The following is a 16,596-nucleotide window of genomic DNA, read 5'->3' as shown; positions in this document are numbered from 1 at the left end:
ATGCGTGGACCACTGGCTTGGCATCGGGTCGTAGCAGAATCTTGTATCGATATGTCAGCGTGCCAATCCCGCGAACACATCCGGATGCTGAGCGAGGATGTCGTCAATGCCAGCCTGAAGATCCCCATTGGAGGATGTCGTGTAAACTCGCTACACGAGGTTCAGCTGCTTGCAGGCCTGCGCGCCAAGTAGGGATGCCCTGTCTGGTTTGACAATTTCAAAACCTAACTGTTCATGGGTGCTCCGGTTGGAGACGAGTAGATGGCAGGATCCCAGTGCAGTGATGGCATTTCCGTTGTAGTCCAGAAGCCTGCAGGCTGCTGGAAGGACCTTGGGGGGCTTCTTGATGCATTTGAAATCTGCCTGTGAAAGAAGGTTGGCAGAGGCACCTGTGTCCAGCTTATACTGGATGGAGCAGTGGTTGATCTGCATCACCGCACGCCATTCGTCCGCAGAATCCACAGCGAGGATGGATTGAATTTGTGATGAGTTGGATGTGGCATATTCACATTTGGTAATGATGCCAACACAGTAGGCGGAGTCCAGGCATTCTTCCTCTGGATCCGTTGTGCTGCCAAGATCAGAATCCTGTAATCGTTGTTGCACACTCTGAACGCACCGTCGTCGGAATTGGGAGCACTGGCCCCATACTGGTGGTGCAGGCCTGCACAAGGCTGCATAGTGTCCAGACTTCCCGCAGTTCAAACATCGCCTGCCTCTTGCAGGGCAGTGTCCCTTTAAGTGGGTATTGCCGCAGTTCGAGCACGTCCTGACGCCCCGCGCGTCGTCGCACATGCGCAGTGCGGGTGTCGCCCACTTCGTTATCCCGTTCGCATCGTGCATGCGTGGGGCCCGGGAAAAGCGAGGGAAATGGCCGCTTTCATCAATGCTGAGACGCTGCATCCGGGAGATGGCCTGCACACTCTGCCTCGTGGGAGGCATGTTTCTCATTTTCAGCCGATTTGTCCTGGGCATAGCGATTTTTGGCATGCTCATGCACTGTGCATGTTTCAATCGTGGCTGGCAGGGTTATATGCTTGATTTTCAGTAGCTGCTCTCTCAGAGGATCAGTGAACTCCAAAAACGATTTGGTCTCTGATCATGGAGTCAGCAATATTACCAAAGTTGCAGAACAGCGCCAGCAGGCGGAGGTTAGTTAAGAAGGAGTTGAAAGATTCATCTTTACCTTGTAGACACTGTTTGAATATGTAGCGCTCGAAGAATTCATTGGTGTCCACTTCACAGTGACTGTCAAACTTGTCCAGGGTGGTCTGAAACTTTGTCTTGTCCTGGCCTTCGGTGAAGTGAAAAGAGTTGAAGAGTTTGATGGCTTGATCACCCGCTGTTGAGAGAAGCGCGATCTTCCTTGCATCAGACGCACCCACGAGGTCTGAAGCTTCGATGTACAGCAGAAACTTTTGCTTGAATGTCCGCACTGAGATTGCCGGAGGTCCTGAGTTGGTAAGGGGCCTGAATCTTCTCCATGGTGCAGGGATACATTCGCTGGTCGTCACGGAACGGACAGAGGTAAACCACCTAGATTAAGCAGTCTCCTGGTAGCACGTCTTGTTATGTACTCTGGAATAACACAGGCTGCAACTGGATGCAGCTTTAACCAAAAGATACTCCAGACCTTGAAGTTAGTTCAACCTGATTTATTGAACCAGCAGCACAGTTCTCTATGAGTTCGCCTCTCTGCTAACCTAAGTGTGGTTACTGTCTGACTGAATCAGACTAGCTCTCAGCCATGTGCTGAAGGTGTGATACTGTACATACACCCTGACTCACTCTGTAGACGTTCATCAGTGGAAAGAGGCGGAGTGTGAGTGCCTTTTATAGTTAGATACCACCCGAGTGTCCTGCCTGCTCATTGGTCATGTCCTGTACTCTGTGTTCATTAGCTGCCTGTCTGTATATCATTATCTGCATGTCTGCATATCATGACAATTTCCAGTGTAAGTTTGTGTCAGCAAGACCAATGTGGAAACTAGTGGAAACAAAATAGGTTGTTTGTAGTCAGCAGTGCTATCCAGAGCAATCAAATTTTAAAAAGATCTACTACAATATTAGCAGTTTACCACCGTCATTCTGAAAATATACCAAATTTATCATTTTAATTAGAATGCTGTTGGGCCAGATTTTGCTCCGCGCAGCGAACAAATGACTGGCTTACACTTGTCCATTGGCTATGGAGTTTCGCACGCCAAGTTGCAATAAAAAAAGCAGCTCAGGCACCTTGAACCCGAGTGGACAGAGCAAATACCTCAATAACTCCTTAACCAAAAAATTGAAGAAGTTTTAATGAGCAGCACTGTCTGAATGAGGAAGTGCAACTTATAATTGTGAATACAATGCCACATCAAATACAGAAAGCAAAAGAGAGCAAGGAAAATATCAAATTGAGAAAGATAAGTTGAAATAAAACAGAAAACTTAAAGAAAATTATACACTTTTAAAAATAATTCTCTAATAATTCAAATCTGCAGGGGTGAACTTTCATATTTATTAAAGTTGATTTTCAGTGCTAGAGTGGTTATTTGGCAGTGATTAAGACTTACTATGCTGTTAAAAGAATAGTTAGAATGGAATAGGTCTAATTTATTTTTAATATGGATCAAACTCAGTGCAATGTTGTTAGTACAAGTACTTCACACTGTTCAGCACATTTAAATGGTAAACCAGACGGTGCAATTCCATTTTTGGGCACCATATCTTGGACTGCAAATTCTGGATTTTTACATTTAACTGTGCATCTCCACTTGTGACAAGTTGCTGATAAATAATGGTTGAGCACCATTTGTGTCACCTCCCCATTATAATTACTGAATTCAGCTATTGCAAATATTACTGTTTTCTCAATGTGCGTGACTTCATTTATTAAATCTAGATATCTATATTTGGGCCTATGTGCATAGATGAACCTCAAGTTTAATGACTTATTCTCTAATACTAAAACATTCCTTGACTGAAACAAGGAGAGTTACAAATTGTACAATCATAAATGTTATAGCACAGAAGACAGCTATTCGGCCCATTGTGTCTGTTCTGGTTCTCCTGAAGCGCAAAGCGTGTACTGCCACTCTCTCCATGTCACTGCACATTCCTCCTTTTCAGATGAAAAATGTAGAAAATTTGTGACACAGGTCACTTTGCTGATCGTATCTGTACCTGGAAGTTACAGGATTTCAGGTGCATACCCAGACAACTTTTAAATGAGTTGAGGGTATCTGCCGCTATTACACTTTTAGGCAGTGAGTTCCAGACCTCTATAACCCCGAGTGAAAATAATTTTCCTCATCTCCCCACTAAGGTCGTTCAGGGAGGGAAATCTACCTCCCTTACCTGGTATGGCCTACATGTGACTCCAGACCCACAGTAATGTGGTTGACTCTTAAAAGCCACTCAGTTCAAGGGTAATTAAGGATGGGCAATAAATGCTGGCTCAGCCAGCAATGCCATCCCCTGAATGAATAAAAATCCTTCTACCAAACACTTTAAATCTATGCCTCCTAATCACTGACCTCCCTAAGGGAAATCACTATATTTCTGGATACTAATAAAATCAAGGCATATGGGGAAAGGGAAAATATGAGGTAGACGATCAACCATAATCTATTTGAATGGCGGAGCAGGCTCGATGGGTCAAATAGCCTACTCCTGCTCCTATTTCCTGTGTTTCCATGTCCATACGACCCACTCTGCCCAGATGCCTCACAACCTTGTACATCTCAATCAAATCTCACTTCCGCCTCCGGTGTTCCAAAGAAAACAACCTAGTCTATCCAATCTTGCTACAATTTCCCAGTGCAATTTTAGATATCCTTCAAAATAAAATCAGGAGAAACAGTCTTTATCTACTATATTTTCATGAGAGATTTCATTAATTAAATGACTACAAGTTGTGCATTGCATTTAGTATAAAATAACATCCAACAAATATCATAGTTATTACAGACAGCACGAAGGCTACTACATCAGTTCAAATTTCACTTACCCCTTCATTGATCAAGATATGAACCAGTAATCCATTACCACATCCCAAATCAATAAAAGACTGTTTGGCAGTCAGGCCTTTTTCTGCACGCTCATCTTCCCAAAGTACCTGAAATATGATCAGAAGCAACATTAAAACAATTTCATGTGCTATAGGAAATGGGAACCATTAGAATCATAGAATAGAAGTTTACAGCATGGAAACAGGCCCTTCGGCCCAACCAGTCCATGCCGCCCAGTTTTTTACCATTAAGCTAGTCCCAGTTGCCCGCACTTGGCCCATAACCCTCTATACCCATCTTACCCATGTAACCATCTAAATGCTTTTTGAAAGACACAATTGTACCCGCTTCTACTACTACCTCTGGCAGCCCACTCCAGACACTCACTACCCTCTGAGTGAAGAAATTGCCCCTCTGGGCCCTTCTGAATCTCTCCCCTCTCACCTTAAACCTATGCCCTCTAGTTTTAGACTCCCCTACCTTTGGGAAAAGATGTTGACTATCTACCTTATCTATGCCCCTCATTATTTTATAGACCTCTATAAGATCACCCCTAAGCCTCCTACGCTCCAGGGAAAAAAGTCCCAGTCTATCCAGCCTCTCCTTATAACTCAAACCATCAAGTCCCGGCAACATCCTAGTAAATCTTTTCTGCACTCTTTCTAGTTTAATAATATCCTTTCTATAATAGGGTGACCAGAACTGCACACAGTATTCCAAGTGTGGCTGTACCAATGTCTTGTACAACTTCAACAAGACGTCCCAACTCCTATATTCAATGTTCTGACCAATGAAACCAAGCATGCCGAATGCCTTCTTCACCACCCTGTCCACCTGCGACTCCACCTTCAAGGAGCTATGAACCTGTACTCCTAGATCTCTTTGTTCTATAACTCTCCCCAACGCCATACCATTAACTGAGTAGGTCCTGGCCTGATTCGATCTGCCAAAATGCATCACCTCACATTTATCTAAATTAAACTCCATCTGCCATTCGTCGGCCCACTGGCCTAATTGATCAAGATCCCGTTGCAATCCTAGATAACCTTCTTCACTATCCACTGTGCCACCAATCTTGGTGTCATCTGCAAACTTACTAACCATGCCTCCTAAATTCTCATCCAAATCATTAATATAAATCACAAATAACAGTGGACCCAGCACCGATCCCTGAGGCACACCACTGGTCACAGGCCTCCAGTTTGAAAAACAACCCTCTACAACCACCCTCTGCCTTCTGTCGTCCAGCCAATTTTGAATCCAATTGGCAACCTCACCCTGGATCCCGTGAGCTTTAACCTTCTGCAACAACCTACCATGCGGTACCTTGTCAAAGGCTTTGCTAAAGTCCATTCTTCTATTAGGAAGAAATCAAAATACAAGCAATTTTATTTTTGTTACCACCATATTACATAAGCAAGCATATACTGAATAAAGATGTTTCTTCTTTCCACAAACTGTTTTCAACCCACTCTCTATTATATATACTACTCAATTTTCTCAATATCCCTCATAAAAGGTAGAGCAAAGTCTCTCTATGCCCACTCCAAAAAGGTGATAAAGGTCAACAATGATAAATCAAGCAAAACTCCAGCAACTAGTGAGTTCCTTTATCATCTTAAACATCCTGTAAAGTCAAGAGAATACAAACAAAGTTTATACAACCTGCCCTCATAATTTAACCCTACCAAGCTCTGTTATTAGCCTGGTAAAACTGCAGTTCCTCCAAGATTAATATATCGTTAGGAAACCAAAGGTCGTTTTAAGGGATTTATTTATATGTGCATGGGCAAACATTAGACATAAGGGTGTGATTTAATACGCAAAAAAAAAAGTGTTCCGTTATGGACAAGTATAGCGGGGTCTTTCTTGGTGCCTAAAACAGCCTTTCTATCAAACGGGACTCATGTTAATTATGGCCACGGTCTGGAACGCCCTGCCTCCAAACCCCCCCCTCCCCCCCCCCCCATTGCCCAACTTATATGTTAGGGGGTACTCAAGACCTCATTATCCCACTTCGTAAAGGTAGGACACCCCCGGGCACGATCCCTGGCATGGGCAACCTGGCAGTGCCAATGTGCCCGGATGCCAGAGGGAGAGCCAGGATACCACCCTGCCAAAGCCCGACTACTCAGGGACCTCCGATAGAATGGGAGACACCCCGAGGTGTCATTACGTCTGGTCCACGTTTGTGTGGACCAATGCTAAACGTGGCCATGGTGAGTCTCCCAGGTGCAGGGGTTAATTCCCTGGCCTCGGGCGCCGACATATTTAAATGAGCATAATGGCTCACTTAAATATGTTAATCTGGGTCTCGCTCAGCAGGGGCAAGATTCAGATCACCTTGTCTCTTGAGATCTTGTTCCAAGCGCCGCAAATAGAACAAAGAACAATACAGCACAGGAACAGGCCTTTCGGCCCTCCAAGCCTGTACCGGTCATGATACAAACCTTTGCCAAACCCGCAGCACTTCCTTGTGCCGTATCCCTCTAAACCCATCCTATCCACGTATTTGTCAAGATGCCTTTTGAATGCCGTTAATATATCTGCTTCCACAACCTCCCCTGGCAACGCGTTCCAGGCACTCACCACCCTCTGCGTAAAAACCTCACAAGAGGTCTCGTTGCATCACCGAGTCGGGCGCGACAAGGCCATTCGATCGTGCCCCAGATTGTGGTTTTGGGTAGGTTTACTTTAATGCTTGTGTGTCTGGAAAGGACCTGTAGTTGGATTCATGCTGGACAAAGGTGTTTTTATGTATGGGGGTTGGCTTCATTCCAACTGGGATTCTGCTGTGACAGAGCTACTGCATGAAAAATCAATAGGCCAGCAATGGCCTTAACAACTTAGAGGCCCTTGTAAGGTCAAACAAAAGCTTTCCTTTGTTCTTAGTTTTTTATACTGAAAAGCCAGGACAATTGTAGACAGACAGCCAGAGAGGGAACATCACTCACAGCTCTGCTAAATGCGGTGGTTTTATAAAGCTAGCGAGGGAACATCTCTCTTAAGAAAAACCGTACAATGGACCAATGGTCATCGAAAGAGCAGCAAACAAGAGAAATGAAGAGATTTCCAGGTGATTTGAGGTTGAAAGTATGAGAACAGAGGACTGCTCAGTAAAGACAGACAGAGCTCAGATAAATGCTGAGATTCCAGAAAGACACATGAAGTGATTTTGAGGTTTATGAGATTTTACTAAAGCATGTGGAACCTGAATTGAAATATAAGAATTGGTGACTGGATCTCAAGGTTCATAAAAGCAGACAAGACAGAGAAAACCTGAAAAGGGCTGGTGTAAAACCTGGAGTAGATTCACTAGTAGAAGTGAAGCGGATGCTTTGTTCAAAAGAGTCCTTTGGAAAACGTGGAGTTGATTATGCAATGCAGCCTACGAATTGAAACCCTTTTTATGAGAATAGATTTGAAAGTGTGTTTTGGGAGTGGAAATTGGAAACTCAGTGACAATCATCTGGGGGGGTATTCTTTTTTAAAATAAATTTAGAGTACCCAATTCATTTTTTCCAATTAAGAGGCAATTTAGCATGTTCAATCCACCTACCTTGCACATCTTTGGGTTGCGGGGGCGAAACCCACGCAAACACGGGGAGAATGTGCAAACTCCACACGGACAGTGACCCTGAGCCGGGATCGAACCTGGGACCTCGGCGCCGTGGGGGGGGGGGGGGGGGGAAAGAGTAAAGGAATATTGCATTATAATCCAATTTTTTCATGATTCACAAATTAAGTAGGTTTAGCCTAATTAGCTGTCCTGTAACTCTGTTTCTTCACGTTTGATAAAAATAAAAGTTACAGGTCTTTTGAGCCAGGGTTCCATTCTAGAATCTTCCCATCCATTTATAACATCAGTTGGGATCATAACATCTTTCCTGAGTAGTGGTGTCCAAAACCGAGCACAGTATACCAGATGGGGCCTGGCCAAGACTCTGTACAACTAGAAGATCATTCCCTCACATTTGCACACATTATTATGAAAATGCTTTCAAAATGCATTCTTCTGCCGAATGGAATTATATTATTGCTTATTTTAAATGTTGTGTTGTAACATTGAACCATTATAGAAAGTAGTTAAAACAAATAAATAAATTTGGAGTACCCAATTGTTTTTTTCCAATTAAGGGGCAATTTAGCATGGCCAATCTATCTACCCTGCACATCTTTTGGTTGTGGGGGTGAGACCCACACAGACACGGGGAGAATATGCAAACTCCACATGGACAGCGACCCGGGGCAGGGATCGAACCCACGTCCTTGGCGCTGTGAGGCAGCATTGATAACCACTGCGCCACCATGTCGCCCTTATAACAAGTTATTTTAATCAAACTTGCGCCATAGTAAATTGACACTATCAGATTGGCCATCTATTTTATACACCACCTGATTTTACTTTTCACTAACACCAAAAAAAATTAAAATCAAGCAACACGTAAAATGAGAGCGATCTGATCATACAAGTTATCCCTTGGATGAGTTAGGCTATAATAACCTGCCATAAATTGCATGGCTTTTCACAAAAAAGGTATGCGCAGGAAATGGCCATTTGATGACACAAGTACAATATAACTGCAGGTGTTGGAAAGCTTGCATTCCTCTAAATTATTGCTGTTAGAGTAAAGGCATATTTATACAGTGAAACCGATTTCTTTAAAATACAAAGAAGTCCAGCATGCATATAATTTAATGGATGCAGCTCATGTAACTTACATTCCATACTGCAAACAGGTTTATGAATAAGCCAAATTATTTTTTCCTTTTCAGTCATGACGAGATTATGGCAGTTCAGCAAAGCACAACGGAAGTGAACATTTAAAAGCAGCGCAGAAAACAGGCAGCATCATTGCTGCAAAGCAGAGTTGACAGTACGGGAGGAAGAATTAAAAAAGTCACAACATATCTAAATCAATACATGGCGTAGCAGCAGAACACAGGGGTTATTAAAACAACTATATACAAATTACGGATCTGTATGTTTGTATATACGATACTTGAGTTTAGTATTTTTAGCAATTGGTCAACTAGTTCAAAAATCAGACACCCATGGTAAGGGAGTGTGAGCATCGGGCAAAAGAACCTAAAGCGATGTCATCACAGTGGCAGGCTGTGCCTGAACTGCAGAATGAGGCTGTGTGGACAGCAAGGCTGGGCCGAGCAAACACATCTTCAATAGACCTCCGTGTCTCAAATCTTTCCGGCTCAAAGTCATTGAGCTCGAGTGTGAGTACGTAAGTGTTATGTTTTATACTGCCTGCTGGTTTATTAAGAGATGTTGCTTCTACAGGGTAAGATGGTGAGCTGAAAACCCGTGCAAATACTCCGCTGGTGTCACTACAGATCACATGGAGACCAGCAGGCAGTATAAAACATAATACTTACGTACTCACACTCGAGCTCAATCACTATTCTCCCCATCGATAACGCGACCACATTTTGTGTCTTCTGCAAATTTTGAAATTGTGCACTGTACGCCCAAGCAGTGGTCCTAGTACCGACCCTTCGGCACTGCATTCTTTCCTCTGGTCCAAAGAACCATCCACCACAACTTAATTTTCAGTAGGGTTATTGTTCCATCCCTTTTTGAACAAGGGAGTAAAATCTACAATTCTCCAGTCTGCTGAACCACCCCGTACCTAGAGGATTGAAAGACTGTGGCCAGGAACTCTGCAATTTCTACTTTTATTTCTCTTTGACTTCTCTCTGCAACAAAGAAGCACAGATTTATGGCACAGAAAGAGGCCACTTAGCCCATTGTCTTTGCGCTGGCTGAAAAACGAGCCACCCAGCCTAATCCCACTTTGGTCCGTCGCACGTCAGGCTACAGCATTTCGGGGGCATACCCAGACACTGTTTAAATGAGTTGAGGGTTTCTACCTCTAGTTACTTTTCAGGCAGTGAATTCTGGACTCCTATAACCACCCGAGTGAAAAAGTGATCTCATCTTCCCTCTAATCCTACCGATCATTGTAAATCTATGCTCCTTAGATAAGGTTAATTTATGAGATTACACAACAACTAGGTTTGCAGTGCCTGAAACGTAGAAGGTTAAGGAAGTGAATTGATCAAGGTTTTCAAGATACTGAGGGAAACAAAATAAACTATTTCTGCTGATTGAGAAATCTAAAAATTGTAGCCAGACTTTCAGGAGTGAAATTAGGGAATACTTTACACAAAGGCAGAAGTATGGAGCTCTCTTCTGAAAGTGGCAACTGATGCCAGGTCAACTGTATATTTTATTTCTGAGAATATCCAAAGGTATTAGGGGATATAGAGCAAAGGCGGCTATATGAAGTTAGGTTGCAGATTGGCCATGATCTCAGTGACTGACGGAACCGACTAGTGAAACTAAATGCCTTACTTTCCTGCTCTTAGGCTCCGAGGGTGAAACTGTAAAAAAAACTTTGAAGAATGTTTAAATCAGATATTGCTTGTTACTAAATTTCATGCTCATAGCAGTTTTATATATATTGGAGCTAGTAGAGTTATGTTCTGGAACAGAGGTGAAAGCTTCGAGTAAGATTCTGCTCATACATATGTAGTGTCTGTTGCAATATTTGGACATGGTTCGAGAAATGGTAAATAGCAAGAATGTGATTGATACACTGCAAATTATCGACTACTTTTCACACTTGACCAAAAGCTATTGTTTATGCCAGATGCTCATGGTAAAATGTTGAAACGTATGGGCAATGTAGTATAAACTACTGTGAAAAAAACTGGAGAACAAGATTACAAAATGAAGCAAACCTAAAGATCAGAAAATGTCTTCACATCAGTGAAGTATTGGCCATATGAAATAGCCATGGCAGTGGTTATGTGGAATAGCTTATTATCAAATATAGCTGAAACACAAATAACCTCCTTCCTAGAAAGTGTGACGTAAATGTCTGATCAGAAGATCACTGAAAATTCAATAAACAGATATAAATGATTCAACACTCAGAACAAAGGTTTCTGTGCTAGGCAGCCCATAGAAAGATCCTCTGTGGGAAGTCCTCTAGAAATAAATATCTTGGTGCTGCATGAGAAGATTTGAGGAAAATCTACATAATTTTATTTTCAGTTTTGCTGAAAAAAATACATTTTTGTCAAAGCTTTCCGTCTTGCATACATCAGGACATTCACAAGAATATAATGCATGGGGAATCAACAGATTTATACAGTATGAGAAGAGTGTGCAGATTGATTGGTAGGTAAATTCTGACCCGAACTCTGACTTTACCTGTTTGACAATTGTGCATGCGCTCATTCACTTCTTTCAGGGATTAAATAAATCGATGGGTAAAGTGCACAAGAAATTAACAGCAGGGCCAAATCTAGAAATTTGCCCCCCTCTAAAATTATCTGAGAATTTCCTCATGAATACATGTTGTTTTCATCTGAAGTCTGCCAGTAAGTTGAAGATAGAGATTTATTGAAGTGTTCCTGGTTGATTCAATGATTATTATTTCCCTGGATCACACTACAAATAATTGCATAAGGGGAGGCAGTGGCATAGTGGTATTGTCACTCATCCAGTAATCCAGAGACAGAGAGGCTTGCTCTGGGAACCCGGGTTCGAATCTCGCCATGGCAGATGGTGAAATTTGCATTCAGTAAAAATAAATCTGGAATTAAAAGTCTAAAAGGCAACCTTGAAACCACTGTCGATTGTCATAAAACCCATCTGGTTCACTAATGTCCTTTAGGGAAGGAAATCTGTCATCCTTACCTGGTCTGGCCTACATGTGACTCCAGACCCACAAAAATATGGTTGACTCTTAAATGCCTTGAGGGCAATAATTCTGGCCCAGCCAGCAGCAACACGCACATGAACGAATAAAAAAAAATTGCATAAATACGTAAACCAAAAACCACAACTAAGCCAGCGTATCAAAGTTTATGAAATCCAAACAAGTTACCAGTAGGTATGTTGCAATGGCGACATCTTCATATACAAATTTTTCAGGATTCGTAACTTCAGGCCAAATCTAATTAAAATTGAATCACAAAAAATATATTAAGGAAGGGGAGAAATGGGCATAAGTCAATGACATTGCAAAGCAGCTTTTAATTGTTTGACGGACAGGGGCATGGAGTTTCCTCTAGGGACCCAATTTGCAAAATGAAAGTAATCTGGGTTAGGCTTCAATGAAGTTCTGGTCATTGTGGGTACAGAGGATTAACACTGCATTCATGAAGTAGGAGGTGCCTGTGCACTTGACTTTTTATGCAACATGATGAAAGGCCTCAATGGGCAGACACCCTCCATCTGATTTGGGGGCATGGCTAGATTTGTGGGCATGCACTTCTTTGGGTGAATTGCCTTTTCAATCTATGTAAAACACTGCAGATAATCTAGCATAAAATAGTTATGGGCACAACATTGACAAGTTCAAAATGTTAATAATAATAATCTTTATTATCACAAGTAGGCTTACATTAACACTGCAATGAAGTTGCTGTGAAAAGCCCCTAGTCACCTGTTCGGGTACACAGAGGGAGAATTCAGAATGTCCAATTTACCCAACAGCATGTCTTTCGGGACTTGTGGGAGGAAACCGGAACACCCAGAGGAAACCACAGACATAAGGAGAACGTGCAGACTCTGCACAAACACTGACCCAAGCCGGGAATCGAACCTGGGACACTGGCGCTGTGAAGCAACAGTGCTAACCACTGTGCTACCGTGCCGCCCGGTACAGAATATACAGTGGAGAATATACAGTGGGTATAGATCATAAAACTAAAATCACTGCTTTGTGATATTCACCCCTTAAATTTATCGAAGTTTATTTCTACCAAATTACATGGAAATGTTTTAAATGATCAGAACCTACAGGAGGAAAGTAAACATTAAGACAGGCAGTTTGTGCTATTTCGTTTTACTCCATCTGGATCTCCCAGATATCTACGTGGAAATCATGCAGAAACTTCAAAATACTTTAGGTCCAAGTAAGTTCTGTGATTTTAAGGATTACAATAAAGATTGAAAAACATTTCAAAACAATCATGCTGGGATTTTAATATAAAATGTCATGCTACACTCTTAATAAATTGCAACCATGACTTTGCTTCAATCAACTATGAAGCTCTTTAAGGCATAGCAAGGTTATGAATGGTGGTAATTTGGTTAGCAAAACTGACAGTCATAAGGATAGTGATAGCTTAAAAAAAATCATCCCTGCTTCACTCAAATCTGCAACCCTTGTGGCTCACAAAGCGGAAAGGTTAGAAATTAGGCTAAATCCTGACCATCTCTTCCATTTCCACAGGGCTGTGCTGATGGTAAACATCCATCTGCCCTAAATACTTTCATCTGCATCAGATGAGCTGTGAACCAGGAAGAGTCTCTACGATTAAAAGATTTCTTGATTCCAATCTGTGAATTCCCCAGCAGGTCAGTATATCCAACAGGTGGGGGCTTACCAACCAGTAGAAACAAGGCCCATCTGGGTTCAAGTCAGGGACTTGTCTTGGATCCCTTAAGATGTTTTACAATTGTATTCTTTAGCTCCTTTTTAAAGGGCACAATTAACCAGGATTTCTGGGGGTTCATAATTGAAGGCTGTGGTGGCTCGAAATGAATTTACAGTCCTTGCTTATGTGCCATTTTTGCACATCTAATAGAGGCCACGTGAAACCAAGCATTGGTATATATATTGCATTATTAAGTCATTTGTAAAAAAAACTTGGGGGAAGATAACCCTAGTATCAATCCAGGAAAATGTTACATCCACAATAACCCACAGAAAAATCCATAATTTTGGCTGGACTACAAGGAAATTTGCAAATCTGAATGAGGCATTACTGTTGTTTACACCATCTCTTAACAGGGTGCCAGAGGTCTTGGCGCACACTGTTCGTAATCTCTAGATGAACATATTATAATGTGTGCAAGGAAAAAGGACAGAATTTGAATGAAAACAGAATTGGTTATGTTCAGTTATTTTTCTCAGAATTGTACCTTGACCATTTCTTTGTATTTTGCTTTTAGACGCTGGTAACATTTGCTATATTTTTCCACAGAAATGAGAGACAGTGTGCTCTTAAAATAACTCTTCTTGTTCTCGGTAGACCATTTCACAATCTTTGTAAGCAATACATCTGTAAGCCATGCTGTTTTGGGATACAAAATCCCATCTGCGACCCATTCTTCAGGACACAATATGGAAACAGAAATAACCCTTTAAGACAGAAAGAAACCAATAAAACATCACAGAAATATTAGTAAATAAATGGCAATTTCTAGATTAAAGTTAGTTTATTACAAACGGATGGTTATCTAAATAATTTTCGTAGAAAACAATGGCTTCTGCCAATCTTTCACCAAATGTTTAGCAGGGGACTTTGAAAAGTTTACTCTGGAAACTGAAATGGACGACATGATGAGTCATAACAGATTGCTGAAATGTCAGTGTCGGGTTCAATGGCCCTTGTCCCCAAGAACGCTCAACCTCAGCTAGCCCCACACCCGCCTGCAATGCGAGTGAGGTCGGCCAAAACACCCAGCTAACCCCGATTCAAGGGCCTCCCGGACAGCTTCATCAGGCTCCGAGACTGTTATCACTACAAGAGGCACCGAACAAAGGAAACCAGTTAACTTGGACAATGGTAGTGACGCAACAAGCAAACCTAGTGGCAAGACTGGAACATTACGACTCGTCCATTACGCACCAAACGGGTTAAGGTTGAAGCGACCAAAACAACCGAAAACAATATACCAATCACTAAATCGGACTTGGGAACCCTCATGGAACTCTACCACTTTCAATTCCATAATTTTAATTTAATTTAAATTCCACCAGTTTCCATGGTTGGATTTGAATACTTGTCCACAAAGCCGAGGCCAGTGGATTATTAGTCCAGTGACATTACCACTACATATCCATCTCTCCCTTCTTTCAATATTAATAGTCATTTAGTACAAAATTTGGGTATTACTGAAAAAAAGACATGCTATTGAAGCTTTGTCTTGCACTCATTAGGAAAGCTCACGAGATAAACCAACAGTAAAGGGAACAGCAATTTATACTGCAGGAGGAGTGGTAATTGGTTGGCAAGTGGACACTGATTGGTGAATGCACTGTCATGGAGAATGCAGAAGGGAATAGTTAATTGTTAAGCTGTTGTTTCAAATTCAAATCAGGCAGGATGACTCTGATTAGTCAAGGCATTGATTGGGAATGAATCAGGGAATGGCTTTGCCCCTAGTTTATGTTCAGTTCAAAAAGGTGCAATATGTACCACGAACGGGATGCTGCCATCAAGTCAAAAATACATTCTGTCTATCACACAAACGAGTAATGTGGTACATGAATTTCATTGCAGGTGTGATGCCAGGTATGTAGGCCATGCATCCCAATGACTGGTGGATCTGTGGGGCAGCATGGAGGCACAGTGGCTGGCACTTCTGCCTCACAGCGCCAGGGACCTGGGTTCAATTCCGACCTTGGGTGAGTGTGGAGTTTACACTTTCTCCCCGTGTCCGTGTGGGTTTCCTCCTACAGTCCAAATATGTGCAGGTTAGGTGGATTGGCCATGCTAAATTACACCTTAGTGTCCAAAGGTTGGATGGGGTTACAGGAATGGGGCGGGGGAAGGGCTTATGTAGGATGCTCTTTCAGAGGGTTGTTCAGACTCGACGGGCAGAATAGCTTCCTTCTGTACTGTAGGGATTCTATGATTATCAAACAGCATGTTCATTTGGCCATTCGCAACAGGCAAAGTACTGACCATTCCCAGCCAACCCATTTGCAAAACTGAAGACAGTGTCCAACATTAGATGTGATTCCACAATTGGTCAACATTTGCTAAACAATCTTGATTGTGCTAAGAATTACACTGAAAACCTATTTAAGATCATCAGTTGGGCTCGCAGTGTGGCTCACGTACACATACTAGAAACTCATTCACAAGGTCCTGTCCTTTGCAGACGGAAAGGGCATGTCTACACATTGCACCTTTTCAAACTAAAGAAAAGTTGGTGGACAGTCATTAATCATAGAATTTACAGTGCAGAAGGCCATTTGGCCCATCGAGTCTGCACCGGCTCTTACCAATTTTCTTTTTAAGAAAGTCGCAACTCACAGCCATCCTGTTTTTTCTGCAGCACAGAATTTGCTGTCTGGTTGAAGACTCACCATAACTCATCTCCTTCAATTTGTCGAAGTTTAAAACTGTAAATATTGCTCTTCTTGAATGTGCAACTTGTTGCAATATGCCCTTCTACTGGTATAAATGTTGCTGTGTTGTTTTTGAAATCTGCAAAGGATGTAGAAGCATTAATGTAAAAGCTAATTACTGCGAATGCTGGAATCTGAAACAAGAACAGAAAATATTGGACAACCTCAGCAGATCTGAGAGCATCTGTGGAGAGAAAACGGAACTAATGTTTTGATTCTGGATGATTCTAAGTCAAGCGTGAGGTAATGCATTTTGGAAGGTCTAATACAGGTGTGAAGTATACAGTAAATGACAGCAGAACCCTTAGGAGCATTGACAGGCAGAGAGATCTGGGCGTCGAGGCCCACAGATCACAAACTGGCAACGCAGGTGGATAACGTAGTCAAGAAGGCATACAGCATGTTTGCATTCATTGGTCGGGGCA

The 16,596-nt window shown here is 42.2% G+C and overlaps 1 protein-coding gene across 3 annotated transcripts in view; it reads right to left on the bottom strand.

The window, feature by feature from the left end:
- The window catches only part of trmt44 (tRNA methyltransferase 44 homolog), a 280,538-nt gene that overhangs the window by 259,781 nt on the left and 4,161 nt on the right, over positions 1-16,596 (bottom strand). For all 3 annotated transcript variants that reach the window (XM_072495916.1, XM_072495917.1, XM_072495918.1), the window contains exons 2-5: positions 16,130-16,250; positions 13,954-14,173; positions 11,909-11,977; positions 3,995-4,102 (exon numbers count right to left, since the gene is read on the bottom strand). In XM_072495916.1, the coding sequence (XP_072352017.1) occupies positions 3,995-4,102; positions 11,909-11,977; positions 13,954-14,173; positions 16,130-16,250 (518 nt within the window). The remainder of the gene's footprint in view (positions 1-3,994; positions 4,103-11,908; positions 11,978-13,953; positions 14,174-16,129; positions 16,251-16,596) is intronic.

Source organism: Scyliorhinus torazame, chromosome 3 (assembly GCF_047496885.1).
Source record: "Scyliorhinus torazame isolate Kashiwa2021f chromosome 3, sScyTor2.1, whole genome shotgun sequence".
Lineage (NCBI taxonomy): Eukaryota > Metazoa > Chordata > Chondrichthyes > Carcharhiniformes > Scyliorhinidae > Scyliorhinus > Scyliorhinus torazame.
Note: the sequence above shows the minus strand (reverse complement) of the source record. Positions and strands in the feature narration are given on the sequence as shown.